At 32.8% G+C, this 24,735-nt stretch overlaps 2 protein-coding genes across 2 annotated transcripts; both read right to left on the reverse strand.

Moving 5' to 3' along the window:
* Nucleotides 1-12,557: 12,557 nt before the first annotated feature.
* On the reverse strand, nucleotides 12,558-13,707 carry LOC141517066 (olfactory receptor 4C5-like). Its single transcript, XM_074227996.1, has one exon. The coding sequence runs from the start codon at nucleotides 13,692-13,694 to the stop codon at nucleotides 12,777-12,779; it is 918 nt and encodes a 305-aa protein (XP_074084097.1). The 5' UTR covers nucleotides 13,695-13,707; the 3' UTR covers nucleotides 12,558-12,776.
* Nucleotides 13,708-22,896: 9,189 nt separating this feature from the next.
* LOC141517067 (olfactory receptor 4A47-like) lies at nucleotides 22,897-23,862 on the reverse strand. The gene has a single exon (XM_074227997.1). It carries the CDS (start codon nucleotides 23,845-23,847, stop codon nucleotides 22,897-22,899), a length of 951 nt encoding a protein of 316 aa, XP_074084098.1. The 5' UTR covers nucleotides 23,848-23,862.
* Nucleotides 23,863-24,735: the final 873 nt, after the last annotated feature.

A 24,735-nucleotide genomic window follows, 5' to 3' on the forward strand; every position in this document is an offset into this window, starting at 1 on the left:
AGAGAATAAAAAAGTGCCTACTACTTTCCACATCTTAAATCCAAGATAAATTGGGGAAAAAATTCTTTCATTATTTTGGTAAAGTGTCTCATTAAAGTTTCAAGCTTCTTTCCTTTATCATCAATTTATAGGGTGTCATCCTCTAGTAAAGTAGTGCTGCAACTGGAGTCAGAAAGACAGGAGTTCAAATCTGACCCTGGGCACTGACTACCTGAGTGACCCTGGGCAAATAACTTGACCCTTTTAATCTCAGTTTCTTCATCTAGAAAAAGAATTAGAGAAAGAGATGGAAAAGCACTCCAGTATTTTTGCCAAGAAAACTCTAAATAGGATTACTAAGAGTCAGACATGACTGGGGAAAAAATGACAGAACCATTACCTTCTCCTTATATTTCTACATCCCATCTCCTTGTCTATATTTCCTTTTACTCATCTTCCCTCTACTCTGTTCTGTTCTTCTTCATTCTCCTACTCCCATCCTTTAAACTCTAACCTACCAAGTATTTCATTTTGAGTCTATTTGTTCCTCTGCTCACAAACATGCCCATTTCACCATCACCTTAAAAAAACAAGCAAAAAAATCACCTCATTTTATCTGACAATGCCCAGTAGCTATACAATTTTGTTCTATAGATCTACCCTCCCCTTGGAGGGTAAACTTCTTGAGAAAGTGATCTATATTTTGATGCCTGTTGTCAATGACTTGTAATTATAATTACTTAGTTCAGAGTGATTAAAGTAGCTTTTATTAATAAACTGGGCATAGGGCCATCTCTCCTAGTGAGAAAAGCCAGAGAATTTTAACAATATACAATCTCATATGTAGTTTGAAATACTTGTTGTTTGCTCCTTCTCTTCATGCCAATCACTGGTTGGGGTCGCAATCAAATAATATCCTTCACCCCATACTGTTCTCTAATAATGTTTCCCCTGCCCTGATCTTTAAACTAATTAGCACAGGGGAATGTACATTTAGTTGAGCAGGTGCATAGGACAAGGACAGAGACTCTGGGGCAACCTCTCAGTAGTTAAAGCTAGTTTTTGACTTACCCCCCGGGGTTAGGAGAAGCCAAACACCTTACATTCTTCACAATGCCTCTTCTTCCTCTCCTTAGATTTTTCATCATATTCAATACTTTCAATATCATCAATTAATTGCAACTGATCTTTGTATTCAGGTAGCAATGATCTCTTAATTTTCATATCTAAAAGTTCATTTATTTTCATGTGTATATTTAATCTGTATTTCTTATGAGCCTAATCAAATTGAAGGGGAAAAAAGATAAAAGAAATATTTATAGTAATCATTGACAGTCCAGCAAAACAAATTACTTTTTAAAATATTTTTATTTAAGGAAATGGGGTTAGAATGAATTGCTCAAGGTCACATAGCTAGGCAATTAAGTGTCTGAGTCAGGATTTGAGCTCAGGTCCTCCTGATTCACTGCACCATCTAGCTGACTACCCCCAAAACAAATGATTAAACTGACAATGCCCAAACAGGTATGTCTCTTTTTGCATTTTAAGTAGATCTCTTCTATGGAAGGAAGGGAGTGAAATGCTACAATTTCAAATATCAAGATTATTGATTGAACCACTAATCCTAGTTCTAAATTCTTTGAAAGGCAACTTGTATATAATATTGGCAATGCCATGAAGGAAGGAAAATAATGGAGGGAGATATGTTTTATAGTTATTAACTTGTATTCTCTGCCTGACCATGCATCTTGGTTTCCTTCTCCCCATCCCCTTGTCCAAGCTATGAGACAAGGTCAATGAATTTTTAGTACCTTGCCTCTCCTAGAAAGAACTCCAGGTAAATCTCTGCCCTCAGGCACAAAAGTCCCTATCAGCAAAACAAGGGATCCCTGCCTTAGTCTAAATGGATAAAGTCTTTGACCTACCACCCCTCCTCTACATATATCTCATTACTTCATCTCTGCTTAGCTGCTAGTCCTCCTTTAGTGGAGCCTACTCTGGAGAAGCATTATCCCCCATACTCTCCTACAATTTTGCTCTTTTCTACTACTTCTCCCCTGGTTGCTTGTCTTCCTGTGAAGGCAACCTGCTCTGGGGGAGCATGGTCCCCCCAAATAACCTCTCTCACCTTTTCCTCCCTCTTAGCTGTCCTTGATATTCTCATCAGTACAGTTTGTAGCTATTTCTTCTTTACTTTACTCCACTGCTTTTACTGAAATTCACTATCTTGCTGCTTCTCCAAAGAATTTAACCTGTGAATTTTTAACAGTATCTTGTAAATCATTTGTGCATTCATTGAATTAAAGTGTAAACTTTTTTTTTAACCTCTTTGAGTCAGAGATGGCTGAGGTCTTCACAAAAGAAACCCACATAGACTGATCTTTAAGCCTAGTTTCCCAGAAATCCATTTTCTCACATCTTCAGTCATATAAATTGTTCTGCTGGTTCCACTCATTTCATTGATCTACTACAATTTTTTTTCATGTGTTGTCCTTCATATTTAAGATTTTCTGCCTACGCATCTCAATCTACAACTTTCCCTGACTTTCTTCAAGATTAATCTAAAATTTCATTTTCAATAGGATGCTTTTACCTATACTCCCCCCCATCACCACTAGTTCATTCCTTCTTATATTATCTTCTCTTTATATATGTGTGAAATATGCATGTATGTATCTAATAGGTATGTATATAAATATGTGCATATGTAAATATGTGTCTACATGTATGTATGTTTTCTCACATGCATTTGAATACTTTCTCCAACATTAGAAAAAATTAACTTTATGACAATAGGGATAGAATTGTTTTGTTTCTTTTTTGTATCTCTAAATTTAACCCATTTCATGGCATGTAGTCAATATGTAATAACTATTTGTTGACTTTCTTGAAATATAAATCTGCCTCATAAATACTCATTGAAGAATTCTAATAGGAGCTTTGAAACTGAAAACAACTTTAAATATCTTAAAAATCTTCCTTATTGTCAAACAAGAATTTTATTAGTTTTATCTGACTGCAGCAAAGAATGTCAGGTTCACACTCAAGATTCATGATTATGTTTGTTTCTTTCTTTTGTGGTACTGAAGATTAAAACATTTAGAAACTGAACAAATTCCAAAGGACTTTATTATTAGAATATTACATTGATTAGGGTAAATCTTGTGGTTATTGATGACAAATGAATTGAGCAACCAAATAAGTGGTTTATTGAAGCAGTTTCTCAGAAGGAAAACATATAACCCCCCCACACACACACACACTCCCCAAATGTCTTTATAATCTGTAGCCTAGAGTCATACATTGTGTCTTCATAATAAGCTGATTTATTCCTGGGGCACTGTCACAATGATCTTTGGATCATTGTATATCCAATGGGTGTCCTCTAGTAAGAATTCCTCCTAAGTGGGTCAAATAAATCCAGTTCCTATGGGATAATTCAACAAAACATTAATCATTTTTACAGTGTTTAAAGGAGTGCAAAGTCTTTTCTATGTGTTATTTAATTTTTTATAAGAACACTATGTTGTGATATAATTATCTCTAACATGAGAAAATCGTGTGTAAGTGACTTTATCCTGGTCTGGTAGTTACATAATAAGTGACTGTGACAGGATTTAAGCTTTTATTTTTCTGATGACAAGTCCAGCTCTTTATATACTGTCACCTATAATACCCAAAGATTATCATGGGTTAGGGAGGCTACTGGGTCAGATGGTAAAAGAACAGGAAAAAGGGGATATGTAGAAGGGTGTGTAGATCAATGGGGAATGGAGTTATAGAAAAATGTGTAAGGGAAGGATTTTTGGGAGGGCAGCAGATTGTGTGTTAGGGGGTCAAGTTAGGGAGTAAAAGTAGAGTAGAAGAGTAAGGGGGCAGTGTTTCTTTTAGGAAATGCTATAAAAATGAGAGATATGCATAAACTCAATATATAGATATCTATGAATATATGTTTATCTCTCAATTTATATAAATATTTGTACGTAAGTTGGTATATATATACATTAAGAACATATATGTATATAGATATATATAAATGTGCATGTGTGTATGTATATATGTGGTTTAAATTTCTATTCCTTATCAAAATTCTCTGCCTCTGAAAACAGTTAGAAATTCAAACATAAACATGGTCATCTCTATAGATGAAAATGTCTTGCTGATACCACCTGAAAATTACCCATTGTTTCATCATCACAGGGGTTCATAAAATATCCTGGAAGGAAGGAGAGAGAGAATCCCATGTTTTATGTAGTTTGTAACATATCGGATAAGGTATAATTATCCTGAGTCAGATTGAGACATTTTTCCTCTTGACTATTGAATTCCCTATTAGTTGCATTCTGAAGTAAACATCATGACTCAGAGAAGAAGATCATAATGTATTTAGATGTCTTTATGAAATATATGTAATTTCATTGTCTATAGCCAAAAAATTATAATTTTTTTGGTCTATTTCCTATAAAAATGCCTTCCAAACTTCTCACTTTGGATCCAGTTTCTTATTGACTTTTCACCCATGTTTTCATAAGTTTTAGAGAAATAATAAACTCTCCTGTTTAGCCTAATTCTTGGTCTTATTTGAGAATAAACTTAGAATAACTTGTTTTTTTTTTAACATATTGTGCCTGATGATTGGATATAGACAGGTGACTTGGATATAGACAGGTGACTTGGAAAGAAATAGGCTCCCTCTCAACACATCTGTGAAGGGGACTTCCATACCAGAGCAGTTTATGCTTAGAAAGATGTTGCAGCCTTGAAAAGGAGAGAAATCTATTGACTCTCCAAATCCTTGCTCTAACTCAAACTCTCACTGTTTCATCAAGTTCAGAATTATCTCTTAGTTTTACTCTGGGGGAATGAAGGTCCCATGGACAGGTTTTTTTCAGATATTTACATCCTCTGGTTTTTGTTTTATTTGGAAATGAGTCAATCAGAAGCTAAGATTAGGGATCCAATCAACAAAACCACCACAAACTTGCCTTTTCAGTGCTCCCCAAATTTCTATGCTTATCTGGTTACGCCAAATCCCATCAAAAACAATTTGGCAATATCACAAAAGGAACCACACTGAATCTCTCTAGATCAGCTTGGATCAGCCTCTATGAGGTCTCAATATTGTTCAAAATACTGTTCAAAAATTAATAATATAAATATATGTGTGACATTTTCATATCTCTCCACTGGTCTGGAGAGATGGGAAAATGTTTCTGTATTTGAGATTTTGGTGCTGGCCAGAGTGTTCAAAATTCTCACCTTGGTAAATGTGACCGTTGTTCAAACAGAATTAATTGTCTCAGTCTCTGTATCTGTGTTTAAAACCTGTGTGTGTGTGTGTGTGTGTGTGTGTGTGTGTGTGTGTGTGTGTGTGTGTGTGTAATTCAGATCTGAAATAGATCCTAATTTTCTGAGTTAAAATATTATTCTTTTATTTTAAGTTTTGGATTTAATTGTTTTAAAAGGGCTAATTTAAAATTAAGTAATTAATAAGATTTGAACCTATCTGTCTCCTTACTAGAGAATTTTAATACCATTTGATCTCAATTAGAAAATGCAAAGCTTATTTTCCTTTAAATCAGGTTTAAATTAGAAATTAAACATCACAATTTGTGCTTGCATTTCAAAGTATGGAAGTTACAAGCTTTGTGCTTACTGGTGAACTAAGTTTTTTAGTCCAATATTGATTGATAGCTATATTCAATCTATGTTAAATTGAGACTTTAAGTATTCTCTTTGGTTTACAAAAAAATAGTTATTTGTAACTTGTTAACTGGATTGAATGACTTATTTCATCATTTCTTTGTGATTATAAAGTGCCTGACATAAGTCAGTTAGTTACTATTGTCTAGTTTCAAGTTCTGTGAATTCTTCTTGGTAGAACCTGTCCTAAAGTTGCTTAAAAAAGGGAACTGGAAAGCTTTGATGGGAAAGGTCTCTGCTAAAGCGTAGAGTAATTTAGTCACCTTTGAGCTGGAAAATATTTGGAAGTTCTGTAAATCGTATTGTAAAACCATATCATCTATGTGAAATCTCATTGGCTACCTAATTCAGTTTTTATTCCTCTTCATTCTTTCCGTATAGAATGCCCCCAAATTTTATATCAGGGTTGGCATTTGTAAGGATACCATCCAAACCATAGATTATTGGTAAGATCCTAGAGGGTAAAACTTCATTTGTAAACTAACCTTGTTATTCCATTTGTAGCCTAAGAAAATTATGGTTAATATGTATCAATTTGAAGTCTTGTAACATTGCCTAGCAACCATGGAATGAATAACCGTTAATTGGGGTTTTAAAGATTATAATAAAATTGAATCCTTGACAATTCTCATTTTCTTTTTTCATTGTTTGGTTTATCAGTTCTGTGTATGTCTTTGTAAACATAATTATTTAACTATCTCTTGTGAACATATAAGCTATTTGAATACTGTAATGTTAAAACTTGGAATTAAGATGTGATGGCTTTGAAGGGATAATAAAGGAAATAACACAAATTATGACTCCTTCTAGAAGAGATTGGTAGTTTCATGCAAAATATGATAATGGAAATATTATTTTGTAAAATTTAATAATTCACGTGTTAATTGACTTGAAGACTTGGTTAGGACCTATATAATCTTACTTGTCTGTCCTTTGGGTACAGCTCCTTGATCATGAATCTGTCCTTTTCTTGAGAAAAGCAATAAAACTTTCTTTTGCTCAGACTTTGTCTCCCCGAGAATTTCTTTTAGGGTAAATTTATCCCACACAAGAGTGAGTCATTGGAACTCTGTCTTCTAAATTTTTAATAATTAGCAAGTAATTTGTCTTGGCTTTTTTTTTTAACATGTGATGTGATCCTTTATCACAAGAAGTTCCCTTAAGGAAAAAGAAATATCAGGATAATGTTAGCCTATTTTTTAAACTGCTTTAAAGGAGAAATCCATTCTTCAACTAGAATTTTTGTTCATTGTATACATGACTTAAGTTGAAATAGAAAATTTTGTTGCAAATTACTTATTGCATACATGCAGTTTCAAAATATTTATTCAGTACATCTGTTTATATTATTCTTGAGCTTTTTGTTACAACTTAATGTGACATCCATTAATCAGTGTGTGTTATATTGAAACCCATGTTCTTATGAAAAGTATTCTGATACTGGTTTAGGATCATAAAGTATAATTACTGCTCTTTACAGACCTATTTTTTCCCCTAATTATTGGGCCTCTGTTAAGTAACTTTCTCTATTAAATAGCACTCTCTGTTAAATCATCACTTTCTGTTTTTCCTTTGCTCAGATTTTTTTCCTCTGAGTTTTGCTTCTCTAATTTACCAGCTGTACATCTCCAAGACTAGTCTCTGCAGGATGCCAGTCAGTTGCGTCAGTCTGGATAACAATCATTCTCTGGACCCTACCTCAATGGAGTTCTCACTGCAATGCATTTATCTCCAAATGGCCTCTGAAAGACCCAGAAGAATCTAGATCCTGAATAATTTGAGGGGGGAAATGATGTAGAGAATTATGAATATAGCAAAAACAAAATTCTATAATTTTAAATGCTGTTAAATCTTGTTAAATGGGTGGAAATTCCTTGCTATTGAGATGTAAATTGACTCCTATTGTTTCATTTTTTAATATAAAATTTGTTTTCCTCATTTCTAACCCCCAATCTTCAATCCTCTAACTTGTTCCAGTCACATGGGGTGGGGGATTTCCCCTTTTGTCCACAGTGCCCAGATAAGGGGCAAGGCTGTAAAAGCTGAGCTGGACCTCTGCTCAGGGCTGTTCACCCACATTGTTCCTTAAGTCTTTCTCTCTTTACCTATCTACCTCTCTCTGTCTACCAGACAATCTAGCCTAGCCTTTTGTTATCCACTCTGTCTTAAGTGTTTGCTGTCCCTTTTGGAGGATAAGTTTTTTAACCTGTTTTCTTTACTATATTTCATAACATTCCCAAAAGTGTGCAAATTCATTTGCCTTTTCAGTGACCCCCAAATCACTAGACTTATCTGGTTACCCCAAATCCCATTGACAACAATACTATAGCTCTGATGGCCATAAATATTTCTAGTGCCAGTGTTATCTGACTAACATGATCCAAAATTATTCTGATTCTGCTGGGACTCTTTGTACAGAACTAAATTGAACTACCTTAAAACAGAAATTTAAAAATTAAGAAGACATCAAACCAGGAGTGATTTATTGATTCTAGAATGAGAGTGTATGCTAAATCTTCTTCATGTGAAACTTATAAAGCTCTTCTCACTCTAGAAGCTGTTTTTCTAGTAGTTGTTTTTCAACAACTGTGTCTGTTTAGGATAAAGGATGAGAGGGAAGATAGTTTTCTTCAAAGGTGAGTGACCACTTGTGGCCTAGTGAAAGACCAATAGCCCAGGTCTTGTCACTACTGCAAGAAGCTGGAGTATTGGAAAAATTAATGTAAGACTTGCCTGACTTTTGTGCAGATGTTGAGAAACAAGGGACAACAAAGTTCTTTAGAAATATTCCGAGGAAGATCAGGAGCATTCAGTACCATTTGCTCATTGTTGTCCCTTTTCCCACTAGGGGAGGTAGCCATGTTCTGTGGGATCACCCTGTAAGTTATGAATCCTTTTAAATTCTCCATCCCTGTCCTTCAGAGTAATATATGGTAAGGATTTCCAACAAGCTTTTCCAAGCTTTAAACTTTTTTTCTCCTGATGAGGCTAATGTGAGCTCAGTTCATTTCTAACTACCTGAGTTAGAACCACTGAGAAGTGGTTTTTCCCTTAGAGAAAAATTTGTTTCCACAAGGCAGCTCAATTGAAAAAAAAATTAGCCTTGGAAATTATAGAATCTGTGTGATCTGAGGCAGAATCAGGTTACAACATGAACCAGTTGCCATTGCCACCCATCCTACTCTGGGAACATATTAATAAGATTTATAAAGGCTTCCAAGTCATGCTGGCACTTAATTTGCTAATAAAAAGCCAGAAAAGTCAACAAGTAACTGGGTTTGACTAGAATATCTTATTTGGTTTTTAAAGATCATAAAGGTTAAAATGAAGCATCAATCAATGTAAAATGTGTTTTTTGAATTGGGATGTATCCTATGAAAATTGAGAATTTTACTACAAATTAAAAGAGGCTTCTATTTGTTTTATTATAGATTATTTTAAATCAATAAATGTCTTCCTCACCATGCAATTAAAAATAACCTGAAGGGCGGCTAGGTGGCGTAGTGGATAAAGCACCAGCCTTGGAGCCAGGAGTACCTAGGTTCAAATCCCGTCTCAGGCACTTAATTAATTACCTGTGTGGCCTTGGGCAAGTCTTCTAAAACTTGATTATAATTTGAATGAACCAAGTTTTGTAAGTTGCTAAAAATGTTTGCAAAGGTTAAAAATAACTTCTATCTTTTTAGGGAAGATCCGAATTGCAAGAAATTAAGGGTAAGAATGATGGACACATTAGTCAAAAAAGGATACAAGTTTAAAAATTATTGTGTTGCTAGAAAAATTTTAATAAATTATTGACTTAAACAACATGTGATAAAAATCATTAAGAAAATATTCAGTGGAATAAAATCAATCTAGAGTATGACTGAAATGTAAAAGAAAATTGTGGAAAGAAAATGAGGAAAGGAGGAAAAATGAAAAATATAAAAGACTGGATTTTTGAACCATAAAAGAGTTATTAAGATGAAAGGTGGATTTAAGCATATTAATGAATATATGAGCAAGTTTTATTCTGTCAAGTAGAAATAATTGATAATCAAAATTTGGCATTCCAATTTCAGCTGAAGTAGATGAATTCCAAAAAAACCATTCTGTAGTTAACCTTAATCCAAACTTTCAGGAATAAAATCCATGAGAAGTCTTTCAATGTCATATGAAATCTTAAAATTTTAAAACCATTTGTTAAACTTTATATATTTTTCTGAGTAATTTTTAGATTAAAAATCTTTGGAAACCAAATATTTCAACTTTCCTTTTTCTGTACAGTCTCTTTAAAAATCTTTGATAATATAATTGACTAGAAATAGTGAATCCCAAAATAAATGAATAAAGCAAACAAATAAATAAATAAAAATGTGTGTACACGCCAATATATATGCACATATACATGTATATACATACACATATAGCTCTTGGGCAGAATAGAATATTAGCTAATTGAAATTACAAATTGTGCTCCTATATAACATTTAGAAAGTAGATCTAGATGTAATTGAATTTATTTTGGTTACATATTGAGTGAAATATGTCTCTCCTAATTTGATGTTTAAGATGTCATAATTTTTCATACTGTTTGGTAATAAGACATATTGGGGAAAATGCTTAATTTAACTGAGTGACTTCAAACAAAATTATCTTACCTCTATTTATTTCTTATGATTATAAAGGAACCAACATACTGCCTAGCATAGCACAAGCATAATTGTAAACCACTATTATTTTCTTAATTAGGTGTAATTGTTTCATACTTGTTAATTTTACATGGGTTGATTGTCTATGCACAGTAAATTGGAAAAGTATGTAACTTATTTAAGCAGTTTTGTTTCAAGTTTTGTATGCATATTATTTTTATGGTATTGTTTTGATATCTTCCTAAATTTTTCTCATATTGTGAAATTTGATAAGCAATCATAGGAATTAAAGTTATTAGTGAGAAAAATTGATATTATAATCTAGCCATTGTGAGATTAAAAGTTGTGCTGTTCAAAATAAATAAAATTTGGGTTAAACTAAAAGTATAGTATTTTAAAAAATTATAAACTAAGTTTTTCTGATACTAAAAGAAAATTGACTTAGCTATTGCTTGTAAAAATTATGAGATCATTAACTGAGCTATTTGGAGCTATTATTTCTTGTGAAATACTTAAAGACAAACTATATTGAGTAAATTTTAAAACTTTGATAAATTTTTTTTTATAAGACTAACTAATTAAGAGGATTCTCCCTGAATCCTCTTTTAGAAAAACTGGACCCCTTCTGATTGTATATGTCTTTTGGCTAAAGGAAGGTATTACTTAAAAACTTTGTAGTAATTAGAGATTCATTTTGTTTTTGAGATTTATTGATTTATTTATGATATTTAAAAGTAATTTAGAACAACTTAGTTTTGATAAATTCTAATTTTAAAGATTTATTTTTCTTTAAGGCTGAAAAAGAAACATTTATCTATAATTTCACAATTTCCCAACTGATGCATTTAATGAAGGTTTTAGTTATTGTTCCTTTAAATCAGGATAGTATATTGCTGTTTTTAAGAAAGGAAAACACTTTTAGAAAGAAATGCTTTGTTAAAGTCTTGTATATAAATTGTAGAAGACCCTAATATATTTTCATCTGTAAGTTAATTTATTGCAATTATATACAATATTATTTGAAGCAACAATTCCTATTTTCAGAATAGTAAAAGTAGAAGTTTACTATTGCAATACTGAATTAACCATTTGGTTAATACCAAGGCATCTAGATTACTTTAATAAGCTGCAAGTGGGAATTATATTAACATATTGATCTGAATTTGTTACTATTTTGCAGACTAAATAAAAGTTATATTAGTGATTGAACTTATCACATGCATAAGGCTCAATTCCTGAAGAACTGTGAAGTCATAGATTACCTTCTCATTAAAATGTCAAAAAATAGGGATCACTAATCAGCAGTGATGTGTGTCAGACCAATCAGAAGGAAGACATATCTAGACATTAAATAACCCTAGGCAGCTCTCACTCCTGTTTTATGGCACAAAATGGAGCAAAATCAATAAGACTAATCTATTACCAGGTTGCTTCCCCTGCTAATAAAGGATACCTTGCTGGGATAATGGTCTCTGTTTTCTCTTTGTTCAAATCCAGTATATAGATAATGATTAGATATAGCTATATAGATGGATGTATTCACACATATACAATACAATATACCTATTCAACAGTATACACACATACACATGCATAGTGTGTATGTATAAATGTACAAAAGTATACATATGTGTTTATATGTATGAATTTCATAACACCCTCTTTCTGGGTTCTATGAATGGATTCACTAGTTTTAGTTGCACATAACCTTTCAGACTCATTTTGACCTTTCAGTTCACTAAAACTCCCAGATTTTTCCATATAAGCATTATTCTAGCCTCTTACACCAATTACACTTCCATCAAGTAATATTTATGTCTTTTTGTTATGTGACTAATCTTCCTTTATGCCCTCTTCCGAGATAATTTCTACCTCTAGTTTTGAGATCAGAGATCATAATAGCACTAACCTTTCTGACATTGTCCTGAGAATAAAAACAATTTCTTGCTCTTTTACATTTTATTGCCAGTAAAATTCATCTAAAAAAGATTGTTCCATTATTGTGTTTTAAGATCTTTTGGGGTCATGTTTTGTTCTTTCCCAGCTTCCTACTTACTTCATTTTGATAAACTTTAAGATTTCCCCATCGTCTATGCCTTTCTCCAAATGATGGTTATGTCTTTAAGAGAAGGTACTTTAGTGACTACTTCAACAGAAGCCAACCAAAATGATACTGATCAAATAATATCAACTGTTTCAAAGAAGTCCTTAACTTTCTTCATAACACCTTCAAATATAACATCTTTCAATTCACCTCTCTCACTTTTCTCCCAGATCTTTTCTCTGTTGAGTATATGAAATGCAATATTAGTGTGCCAAATACAATTCATGATTCTATTATGGGAAAAAACTAAATAGTTTTATGCTGACTTCAACAGTTAGAAATCAAATTTTAGCAAAAAATGTTTTTTATACTATCATATATGCTACTATCTTCTTGTCATTATTTGTTTACTTCTTATCCTAAAGCATTTTTTGACTCCATAATTTTCTCATAGCATTTTTTACTTCTTCATTCCTCAGTGTGTAGATTAAGGGGTTTAGCATAGGAGTTATCATCGTATAAAAAACAGCTATGGCCTTATCAATGGGGAAGGTGGTCATAGGTCGTAAATATGCAAACATACATGGCACAAAGAATAAAATGACCACGACAATGTGAGACACACAAGTTGAGAGAGCTTTGCGCCGACCTTCTGAACTGTGAGTTTTCAGGGAGTTCAGTATGATGATATATGATGTAAGAAGCATAAAAAAAGTGAGTATGCACATTATTCCACTATTGGCAGCAACAAAAAGGCCAAAGGGATGGATATCAGCACAAGATAGTTTCAACAAAGGAAAGAAATCACAAAGAAAATGGTCAATGACATTGGGACCACAGAATGGTAGCCAGATGATGAATAGAATTAATATTATGGCATGAACAAAACCTCCCATCCAGGCCAATCCTACCAAAAGACTACATATGGATCTACTCATGATGGTCAAGTAATGCAGGGGCTTGCAAATGGCCACATACCTGTCATAGGCCATCACCATTAGCAGGATAATCTCAGCCCCAGCAAAGAAATGTTCTGCAAAGAGCTGAGTCATGCAGGCATTGAAAGATATCGTTTTCTTGTCGGAGAGGGAATCGACTATCATTTTTGGACCCATGGAAGAAGAATAACAACTATCTAAGAAGGACAGGTAGGAAAGAAAGACATACATAGGGGAACTTAGAGACTGACTGGTTGCAACGGTGATGACAATCAGCAGATTTCCCACCAAGGTCAACAAATAGATGAGTAAAAATGTCACAAAAAATATTTTCTGCATCTCTGGATTCTGTGTGAGACCCAGAAGAATGAATTCAGTCACATTGTTTGTAATATCCATCTTTACATTTTTGGTGATGGTCACATGGGTGAAAGTTGGTTCCCCTGAAAAGGGAAAGACAGTTATGAATAGATATAATTGGATAATACAGCTAGATAAGATAGAATTTCAATCAAATATATATCTCATTATGAAGCCATTAAGCGAAAGCTATACTTCAAAAGACTTCTTTCTACACTATTGTATACCAGATTTATTCATTTATTTTGTTTAATAATCTCCAATGAATGAGAATTTGTTTCTTATTGAAACATCATAATCCAAAAAGAGGTTATGTCTATGTGTCTATATGTTTTTGTTTTTAGAAGACAAATCATATTTTTTTTCAAATGGAAAACATATATAAGAAGGAAAAAAGTTCCTCTCAGAATTCAATTTCTGGATGAGTAGACAGCAGAGGAATATTATGATAAGTTTCTAATGGTCCAAACTTCAGCTTTGTATGCAGCTCTAGTTTTATGACACAAATTAAAGTTCCTTGACTTTCTTTCCAAGAAAAAAATTATATCAGTGTTTTCCATTCTGATCTTCTAAGTGAAGAAAAGTCATCAGTCAAATGAACTTTGAACTCAAAGAAACATAAATTTTGAATTGGAAGGGCACTGCAACATCACTGATTCAAATTCCTTCGATTTACAGAAGATGAAACTGAGAGTACAGAAAACAGCATAACTATTTAAATGTCACAATGATCTTGATAAAAAAAAGTCAAAAGTTGCAGGTAACTATTCTAAACCCAAATCTGGAATATATTATGCCGAACCATTTCTGTCTCTCATAGTTCATTTCAAAACCAAATATTTTTAAAACCACTATATTTGACTTAAAGAAAACACTGATATATTTTGAGTTTATATCACTTTCATTTTAAATATAATTTTTTCCTGTCCTCCCAGTGAGTCAAACATTGTGGCAAAAAATAAAAAATAAAATAGTGAAAACAAAAAAAAAAGAAAAGAATTATCCAATAAAAGAAGTCTAAGACTATGTAAAGTGTTCCTCATTCATAGTTCTCTTTTGTATAAAGAGAGGGAGATACATTTTCTACTATCTTCTTTGGAGACAATCCATATTTATTCAGATATTCCTTACTTTGGAAAGTTTGCAAGATTTTACAGCCTAGTAGAAATACCTATAAATTATTGTCTCAAGTTTTTTTCTTACTTGATGACCAACCTTCTGATGAAAATTCCCTTAAAACCTATCTTTATTACTTTTAATACTTTGCTAAGGCTCTCCAGCCCTAATGAATGAAATTATGTTAGACAGCCTATTCTTTTGACATAGTTTTTGAGAAGGCTGACCATATTTCAAATGCATGAAAAGAACAATGGTTGAATGGAAAAAGTTGTGAGTGTAAATTTTTCATGGATAAGGAAATATTAGGAGAAACCATGCTTGTAGATGGTAGCTGCCAACAATTCAAAGAAGAATTGTGCTCAATATATTTAAGCTATGTTTATATATACATATATATATAAATGCGCGTTTGTGTTTGTGTGTGTGTGTGTGTGTGTGTGTGTGTGTGTGTGTGTGTGTGTGTGTGTGTGTGGCTAAATGTTAGTTCTGGTAGAGGGCTAGAATTGGGAAAGTCCCTGAAAAACTCATTTAGTTTGCAAATACCACCTTGGTTGCAATTGGTCACATTTAGCCTTATTCAAATGAAACAACCCTGAAATTGATTCATTTCTTATTAATTCCCACTAGAAATTGAAACTTCATAGAAAAATCCAATTCAATTCAATGAAGTTGAATTGTTTTTGAAGAGAGCACTAGCTTCAAATGGAAGCATTTAAAGCCCTATGTTAATTAGTTTGCTGGCTCAAAATAAGAAATCTATCACCATTATTTCTAGATAGTGTTTACATATAACCTTAAGGGTTGCAAATATTTAACAATTCTATCATCCTTGATAATGACAACAATTCTGGCAATTATGTCCTAATAGTGTTCCTATTTTACAGCTGGAAAAACTGAGGCAATGGTCCTTGACTGTCCCAGGGTCACACAGCTAGTCAATAAATAAGGCCAGAGTTGAATTCAGCTACTTATGATTCTAGGGCTAATGTTCTAGCCACTGTATTAATTAATATCCTGTAGACTTCTGGAAATATTTATTCAGATGGTATCTATAAACCCCTAAATCTAAAAGAAATTCTTAGCTTTAAGATAAATAATTAAGAGGAAATATGAAGGCACCTCATGTCTGAGATTTGAACACCTTCTTACCCAGTAACTACAAATATCTGTCTCAAGGTTTGGCCTTCTCTGGGACAACATGTAAGAAATCACTGATAAAATGCATAACTTAAAAACTGGCAAAAATAGAGAAATCACATGATTTGGTACCAGGATGTGTTTTTAAAGTAGGAAAAGTCAGCATATTTGGTACCTTCTAATTTAGCAGTGGATCATTTTTTCCCGAATTTGAAATCTCCCGAACACAGCACTTCTAAATTCTTTCTTTAAAATATCAATATTCTTCTAGGACTAAGGTTGTAGCTCTCTTTCCTCTTCTATCTTCTTCTGTAGACAGGATCAAAGTTAAGGATCAGTGGAAGTGCTGTTATTATTGAGAGACACTTGCTTTATGAATAACTTTTTAATGAAAACTCCTCCTCTAAGTGGAAAAGATATATTTAATGTGTACTTTGGACAGTACAAGGACTTGGTGATGCAATGACCATAGAGGACCTCAGAGAATACATAATTGCTCTTGTTAGGAATTTTGCCAAAATTGCAGCAAAATGGTTTCATCCTCCTGCAAACACTGATATTCATAAAGAATATGCCTTGTCCCAAGCAAAAATGTTTCAGTAACTCTCTTTGTCCTTAAGAAATAAACTTCACTGACATGTAAATTATTTTGCAACTTGGATATTTCTTTGCTTTTCAGAATGATATAGCATTTCTCCTCTTCTCACTCTCAAACTAGATGTCCTATAGATTTCTTTAAATTGACATATCCAAAAGTAAACTCATTTTTTTTACTCTTAATTCTTCTTTCTTCTAAATTTCTTACTACTATTGAGGAGTAGGAATTATCCTCCTAGTCACTCAAGTTTATAATGTATGTACCATATATCCAACCTCTAGTGAAAATTTGCTGATTTTACTTTCCTTACCTGATATCTCTATCTATATAGATATTCTCAAGCCCCTCAGGTATGGACTATTATCATAGTTTACTCACTGGCATCCTTGCCACCAATGTCTCCTGATGAATGACCCAATTTTTGCTCACCCACTAAACTGATGTTCTCATAGTACAAATCTGCCCAAATTACCCCTACCCTTCCTCAATAAACTCCAGCAGGTTACTATCACTGGTAGGACTTAATATAAAATACTAAGCTTGGTATTCAAAGTTCTTATTCTGCATCTCTTTCAACTCTCTAAGACTTAAATACTTTTTATCTCCCCCCCCCGCCGCAACAACTCACACACACATCCATTCTATGATCCCGTAACACTGATTTCCTTGCTATTTCTCATGTAAAACATTCTATATTCCTACTTTGGTCTCCTTTATTTCTGGTTCTAATACTGAGAAGATTTTTCCCTCTTCAACTCTGTATCTTGGCTTCTATCAAGTCTCAACAAAATTCCTTCTACAAGAAGCATATCCTTCATTTAATTCTAGGTTATTTCTTTCATTGATTGACCATTTCACCTGTCCTAAACATGATTTGTTTGTAAAGATTTTAGAAGTACAAAATGAATTCCTTGAGAGTGAAAAGAGTATTTTCTATTTTATTTTAATATTGAGTTTAGTATAAAGCAAGTATTTCATAAATTCTTGTCAACTGACTATTTTCCATCTATATGGGTCTACTTGCTGTTTCTTATGTCTAGATTCCCTCTAGTATCTCCTTAATTTTAAACAACCTGCCCACCATCGTTAATGTTGAGTTGCTGTTCAGTCAACTTTCCATGACCCTATTTAAAGTTTTTGATAAAGATATTTGAGTGGTTGCCATTTCCTTCTCAAGTTCATTTTACACATGAAAAATCTATGACAAGCAGTGTGTAATGACTTGAACAGAACCCCAATGCTAGTATGTTTCTGATGACAGATTTAAAATTACAAATTTGAATCTTCCTGACTCCAGGCCCAGCACTCTTCATTGCACCATCTAACTGCCTATTATCTTTAATACTTTTCCTTTTTGTTTCTTTCTTGAGGAGTTCTTAGGTTAGTCCTTGCAAGGCTTAGATCAAGTGTTTACTCCAATGAAAAGCTATTAGGACGGTTCCACACTGTTAGTGTTCTCCCTCCCATACATTGCATTAGCTATTTATCAATCTTTGGACACACGCATAAATTCTTTCTCTTTCTCTCATTCTCTCTCTCACACATATAATCACAAATATATATATACATATATATGTATATATATTCATATATATACAGATACCCATACTATTTATGCATTTAGATATATCTATATGTAGATATATAGATATAGATAAATGAATATATATTTGTATATGTACCTCTTATTTTCTTTGCAGAAATAAATTTTTTTAAGATCAAGAATATTTTTGTCATTAGAATCCAAATCAGTATTCTTCTACCTGCAAAACTTGTTAAATGTTAGTTGAATTGAATTGAACTGAAATATATTCTTGACTTAAATCAGTAGTTAGTATTTTTGTAATGGCTTAAATATCTGAAATCCAGCAGATCTGACTTAGTTTTCCTTTTAGATTGTGTGTTGAATTGGGTTAATGTGGTTGTTGTTTGTCTCATTCTCAAAGAAGTGTGATGATGCCATGACAAGTATATGAATTGGATTTAAGTGGAGAGTGACTGTCCTGTCACCAATATCACTTTCTCCTCTGAGGCCATCTAGGTCCAGTGGCCAGATATGACTCATAATGACTGTAGATGGAGTAGGATGCAAAACAGTCAAGGCCAGGGTCACACAGCTAGTCAGTATCAAGTGTCTGAGGTTGGATTTTAATTCAGGGGTTAATGTAATGCAGAGTTGGAGGTGTATTAATATTAAGGTAGTGTCTCACAATAGAAGCTCACCTATGCCTAGAATGATGATTGGCCTAAAATCTTCAGAAAATTTTGTGAGTATAGGGTTGAGAGGTAAACTATTGACTAATGTCAATGTTGTGTTCTATAGAAGGAGTAAAGGACAAGATTGGTGCAGAATTGTTGAGAGAGGGAAACTTGATCAGCAATTGAATGTATAATTTAATTTGATTCAGGTTATCTTTAATTGATTCATCCTCTCTTTTGAAATCTAACAATGAAATGAAAATAATTTCTCTGTCTGATGACATCTACCATACTAAAAAGACCAAAAGCCATAATCTGGTCCACAAAACCAAACCAAAAAAGGTGTTTTTTTCTGGTTTTGTTTTGTTTTTGTTTGTTTGCTGTGGTTTGTTTTCTTTGTCCCCTGAAGCATTTTGTTTCATTTTGTTTCTTAAACCATTCTAGAAGTATTGAGTATCATCTTAGAATTCAATTAGTTAAATGTTGCAGAGTGAATAAGGGAGGTTGCATGTGTATAACTGCTAGAATCAGAGAGAAGTTAGATCATTCTCCTCAAAGACAGCATCTGACCTATTTGAGAAACTAGTACTCTCAATCCAAATGGCATTACATGATTCTATTGAAAGGGTAATTGAGCTCACACATTGTTTTTCATGGTATAAAGCAGAAAAATTTTGAGGGAGCAAAAATATACCTCTGAAATTTTGGAAAGATATTTATAAGTTAATGTGTGCATTATAATAGAAATTAAGGTGCGTTGAGGTGTAAAATTTTGAGCACAATTTATATGTTAGGGAAACAATAACTCATAAAGGTAATCAATAGTCTCTCCAGATGTCCAAAGACCTTCAGTGAGTACTGACAGCATCTTTTATAATAATTAGCAGGATTACTAAACAAAATCTCAAACAACATAGATAGATCATCTTTTGTCATTTGATAACATTATTAGAATTAAGAGTTTTGGACCTCTCCTTCAGAACCTCCATAATCACAGTCAGCCTGGGTTTTTAGTCTCTACATAAAGGTTCTTAAGTAATGGGACTATTCTTCTCACAATGAGGACTGCTAAAATGGTTTAAATGGATGAGATTTGGTCTTTTAGCTTAATTTAGTCTCTGGAGAGTAGGGGATTGGTGGAATTACAAAAGTGGATGTAATTACAAGACAAAGTCCTGATCTTTAGACTAACTAGTTTTCCTGGAATATAGGTAATAGGTGAAGTTTGCAAGGGGGAGGAACCTGGAAAGGGAATATTAAATCTCCTTTGATTGTTTTAGCAAAACAAAATGCAAGTTAATTTTCAATTTTACATAGATTTATGTGGCTATATATCTGTGGGTATATGTGTGTGTACATATATGTAAATGCATGCATGTGCTACTGTCATTCAGTTATGTTTGATATTTCCTGATCCCATGGACCATACTATCCATGAAGTTTTCTTGGCAAAAGTATTGGGGTAGTTTGGCAATTTTTATCTTCAGTGAATAAAGGCAAATAGAGACTTGACCAATGGTTGAAAAGCTAGTTAGTATCTGAGACTGATCTTGAACTTTAGTCTACCTGAACATAAGTCAAAAATGTGACACATACACAGGCACAGGCATATATACATACATTTAATTAACTAAGTGATCCAGTGGATAAGGTGAAAAACAAACTCTACCTATCATCTATTATCTCTATTTATCCTTCTGTTCTTTCCCAAAATATCTCTTCTCCAAAAACAAATGATGTGAATAATAAATTCTTAAAATTCAGTGCAAACCCACTTGAGGTATATTATTCACAGTCTACCCTTCAGGGCTAACAGAATCATTTTCCCTTAAGCATAGCTAGTTTTCAAACTGTACAGACAATTTTCTAAACAAATATGATGCCCTTAAAGAAATCATTTCAGTAGAACAGTTCTGGAGAAAGGTATCAAACAAGGGATATAGCAAAACTGATTTAAAAAGTTATTTCCTTCTATATTTATTTGAGCATCACTTTTTTGGTCTTAATAAAACAAAATCTAAGAATTAAATAGCCTATTTTTTCTCTATATTACTTCTTGATTGGTATAATAACTTACCATTAACACCACCACCACCACCACCACCACCACCACCACCACCACCACCACCTTATCAAGTCCCAGATCTATTTTACATTGTTGGGACTGAAGAGAAAAAGATTGAATGACAAGTCTAGTTGTTGGGGTACACAGACATAGTAATCAATAAAAGTTATAGAAAGGCATTAGATAAACAGTGAAGCACATCACAGCAGCCTTTAAAAATAGCACCTATGACATAGAATTGTTTTGTTGACCTGAAAAATGCAAAAAATTGGCAGATTCATATGGTAAAAATTGAGATCTCAATATACTTGGATGAAATGTCTAATGGTATGAGATCCAATGAGTTGTTGAGTACACTCATTTAGATATAACTGATCCACAAAATGGTTACATCAGACTTCTAATAGATATTAAAAACTCACATAGTCAAAATATTCAAGTATTATCAAACAATTTTCCAAGTATGGAAACCTGGAAAAAATGTAAAAATTTTGTACAAATACGACAACTTATTTTTAATTTTTTTTGGTTTTTGCAAGACAATGAGCCTAAGTGATTACCCCAAAGTCAAACAGCTAAGGAGGCATTAAGTATCTGATGCCAGACTTGAATGCAGGTCCTTCTGACTCTAGGGTCCATACTTTATCCATTGTTCTACCTAACTGCCCCCATAGGACAACTTATATAAACTTTCCTATTGTCTTCACTGCTTTTGAAGTTGTACTGAAAATGATTTCATTGAGATTATTATTTGGATGGATTTACATTCACAGAAATTGTTATTCTACTACAAAACTATGTTATATAAAATTGCAGCTGTACCATAATCTATAGGACATCAAATATAAAAAAATTACACTTAGAACATCTTGTTCTGGGACTTTTTCTATCCAAATCCAAAGAAAAGATAAAATTGATTTTTTTCCACTATTCATAATAATAACAATAATTATAGTGGTGAGAGGAGGTTAAATGATTAAGAAAGTGTCAAAGGTGACTCAAAGTCCAGTATATATATACTACAGCTCCAAAACCTTATCTACTATGCCATGCTACCTTTCTTTTTGCTAAATATAGGACAATAAACAATTTTCAATTTAATGATTGATATTATTTAATATCACTATTTGAAACAATTATTTGTTATATGACTCTTTAAAATTTTTTATTAAAAGCAATGTGGTTAAGTGATTTGCCCAAGGCCACACGCATAATTATTAAGTGTCTGAGTCCAAATTTGAACTTGGGTCATCCTGACTTCAGGGCCAGTACTCTATCCACTGTGTCACCTAGTTGCCCCATGTTATATGACTTCAAAAGATAAAATCACATCTTTTTCAAAAAGACATCTTTAGAATATACAATAAAATCAAAATTTTCCAAGTTAAAAACAAAAATATTACCAGATTTGCATCACATTATAAACATTTATTTGTAGTTTTAGAATGATAAAATTAAATATTACATGTGAAGCTGGTTGGATTACATTAAAAAATTAGAATACTAATAGCTTCAATTAATAGAAAAATCTATTAGTTTTTTATCTCCTATAGAATATCCATTCTCATATCACAAATATAATTTGACATACCAATTCACACAATTAAACATATTTGATCATTATTCAAAGCATGATCTTTGTATCTTTTTTGAAAGGATTACTTAATTATCACTTAATTATCACAATAATTATCACTCAAAGTCAATTGATATTTTCTTGATAAATCATGATGCTTTGCAAAATTTTATTTTTACTTCCAAATTATCTCTCTCTATATATATCCCTCTACCACTCACTAAGAAAGCAATAAATGTGATGTACATTATATGAATCAAGTTATATAAACCATATCTTCATTATACATGTTGCAGAAAAAAGAAGGGAAAAAAGGGAAAATGTGCTTTCATATGTAATCAAAGTCCATTAGTTTTCTATCAGGAGTTGCTTATCATTTTTCATCAAACCAAGATGCTCCTAAAGAAGTACCTCCAACAACAACAAATTTGGGGTTTCTAATGCTAATGACCAAAAAGTTTATTTTTTTTTCTTCACATGTTCAAGATTTACTTTCTTAACTAGAAAAAACAAAGTTTTAGGTATTTAGGAAATCATTTGTGAAATGTTACTGCTTGACCAGGGCATCCTTTACCTCACTTCTAGGCATGACTTTTCGTTTCCAAAGCTTCCTCATGGCATTTTTCATCTCTTTGTTTCTCAGGGTGTAGATCAAAGGGTTCAACATTGGAGTGATGATAGTATAAAAGACAGTTAAAGATTTGTCTATAGGGAAGGTACAAACAGGTCGAACATACATGAAAATACAAGGGACAAATAATAAGATTACAACTGTGATGTGGGAAATGCAGGTAGAAAGAGCTTTTTGTCGTCCTTCTGAACTTTGGTTCTTCAGTGAGTGTAGAATGATCCCATAGGAGATAAGTAATAGAAAAAAGATAATTGAGCATATCACTCCCCCATTGGCAACCACCATAATGCCAATTACATAGGTATCTGTACAGGAAAGTTCCAGTAAAGGAAACATGTCACAAAGGAAGTGATCAATTATATTGGGTCCACAGAATGGGAGCTTAACAATAAAAAGGAACTGAACCAATGAATGCAGGAAGCCTCCAATCCAGGATACCACCAACAACAGGGCACATACCCGCCATCTCATAATGACCACATAATACAAGGGTTTACAGATAGCTACGTAACGATCATAGGCCATAAAAATTAGGAGAAAAACTTCAGATCCACCAAAAAGATGAATAAAGAAGAGCTGAGTCATGCAAGCTTGGAAAGAAATGGTAGCCCTTTCGATAAGCATATCTAGAATCATTTTAGGAACAATGACACTGGAATAGAGAGCATCCATAAAAGATAAGAAGGCAAGAAAGAAATACATAGGGGAATTCAAACTCTTACTTCCAATGATAGTTATCATAATCAAAATGTTGCCCACCATAGTAAAAATATAGATGATTAAGAATACAAAAAATAATAATTTTTGGACCTCAGGATTCTGGGTAAGCCCCAGGAAGACAAACTCTGTTACATTATTGTTTTCCATGGGTTTTTTTAAGGGGGTAGGGAAGTGGGAGGGAAAGAAAAAGTTTATTGTCTAAACCATCAGACTTGCAGAACGGACAGCCTTGATTTCACTTCTGGCATCTGGTCTTTTGATAGACGATCTGCCTATCCTTTCTGAGTATCAGTTTCCTCACCAGAATATTTGTCATAATAGTAATATTACCTGTTTCACAGAGCTTTTGTAGAGAAAGAAGAACTTAGGGATCTCATATCTGCAAATTTTAATCTCCTATATAAAATGATTATTCTTCTGTATTTGCAGCTGTCAGACTTTTATCTACAAAGAAAAATTATAAAAGATACATTTTTGTTCACTCCAATTTATATAACTTTCATTTCTCAATAGATTATAACCTCCTCTTGCATCTGAAATTATATGAAATAAACCTCATCCATGGCATCTATTTTTCGTATGAAAGGGAAGGAGGTACACTTTCTCAAATATTTCCTGTAACAAATGTGATTATTTTGATTACATTCTACTCAGATATTTTCTTCAATTTTTCTTTTTCTTTTTATTGCTATCAACATTGTATTGTTTTTCATGTTTTGCCTATTTTATTCAGCTTTAATAAAACATCTTCTAATGTTTTTCTAAACATCCCTATTTCACATTTTCTGATGGCAAGATATATTCTGTTTTATTAAAATATTCCTCAACAAATGAACACTTATAGTGCATTTAATTTTTGCTATTGTGGAAGGTACATTTGATACATAAAGGATTTTTTTACTGGAATTCTCTTAGGTCACAGTTTTCCCATTTCCAATAGCTTAAGGATTTTAGTTTCTTTTTTTTTGGAATTATAATCTTTTAAATTTTCATAACTATGCCCTTGTAAAACTTCTAAGACACTTCTACTTCAAT

This window comes from Macrotis lagotis, chromosome 3 (genome assembly GCF_037893015.1).
Source record: "Macrotis lagotis isolate mMagLag1 chromosome 3, bilby.v1.9.chrom.fasta, whole genome shotgun sequence".
Lineage (NCBI taxonomy): Eukaryota > Metazoa > Chordata > Mammalia > Peramelemorphia > Peramelidae > Macrotis > Macrotis lagotis.

What these genes read in the sequence shown, in the direction of transcription:
- LOC141517066 (XM_074227996.1), bottom strand. Translation starts at nt 13,694, where the DNA reads ATGGATATTACAAACAATGTGACTGAATTCATTCTTCTGGGTCTCACA.
- LOC141517067 (XM_074227997.1), bottom strand. Translation starts at nt 23,847, where the DNA reads ATGGAAAACAATAATGTAACAGAGTTTGTCTTCCTGGGGCTTACCCAG.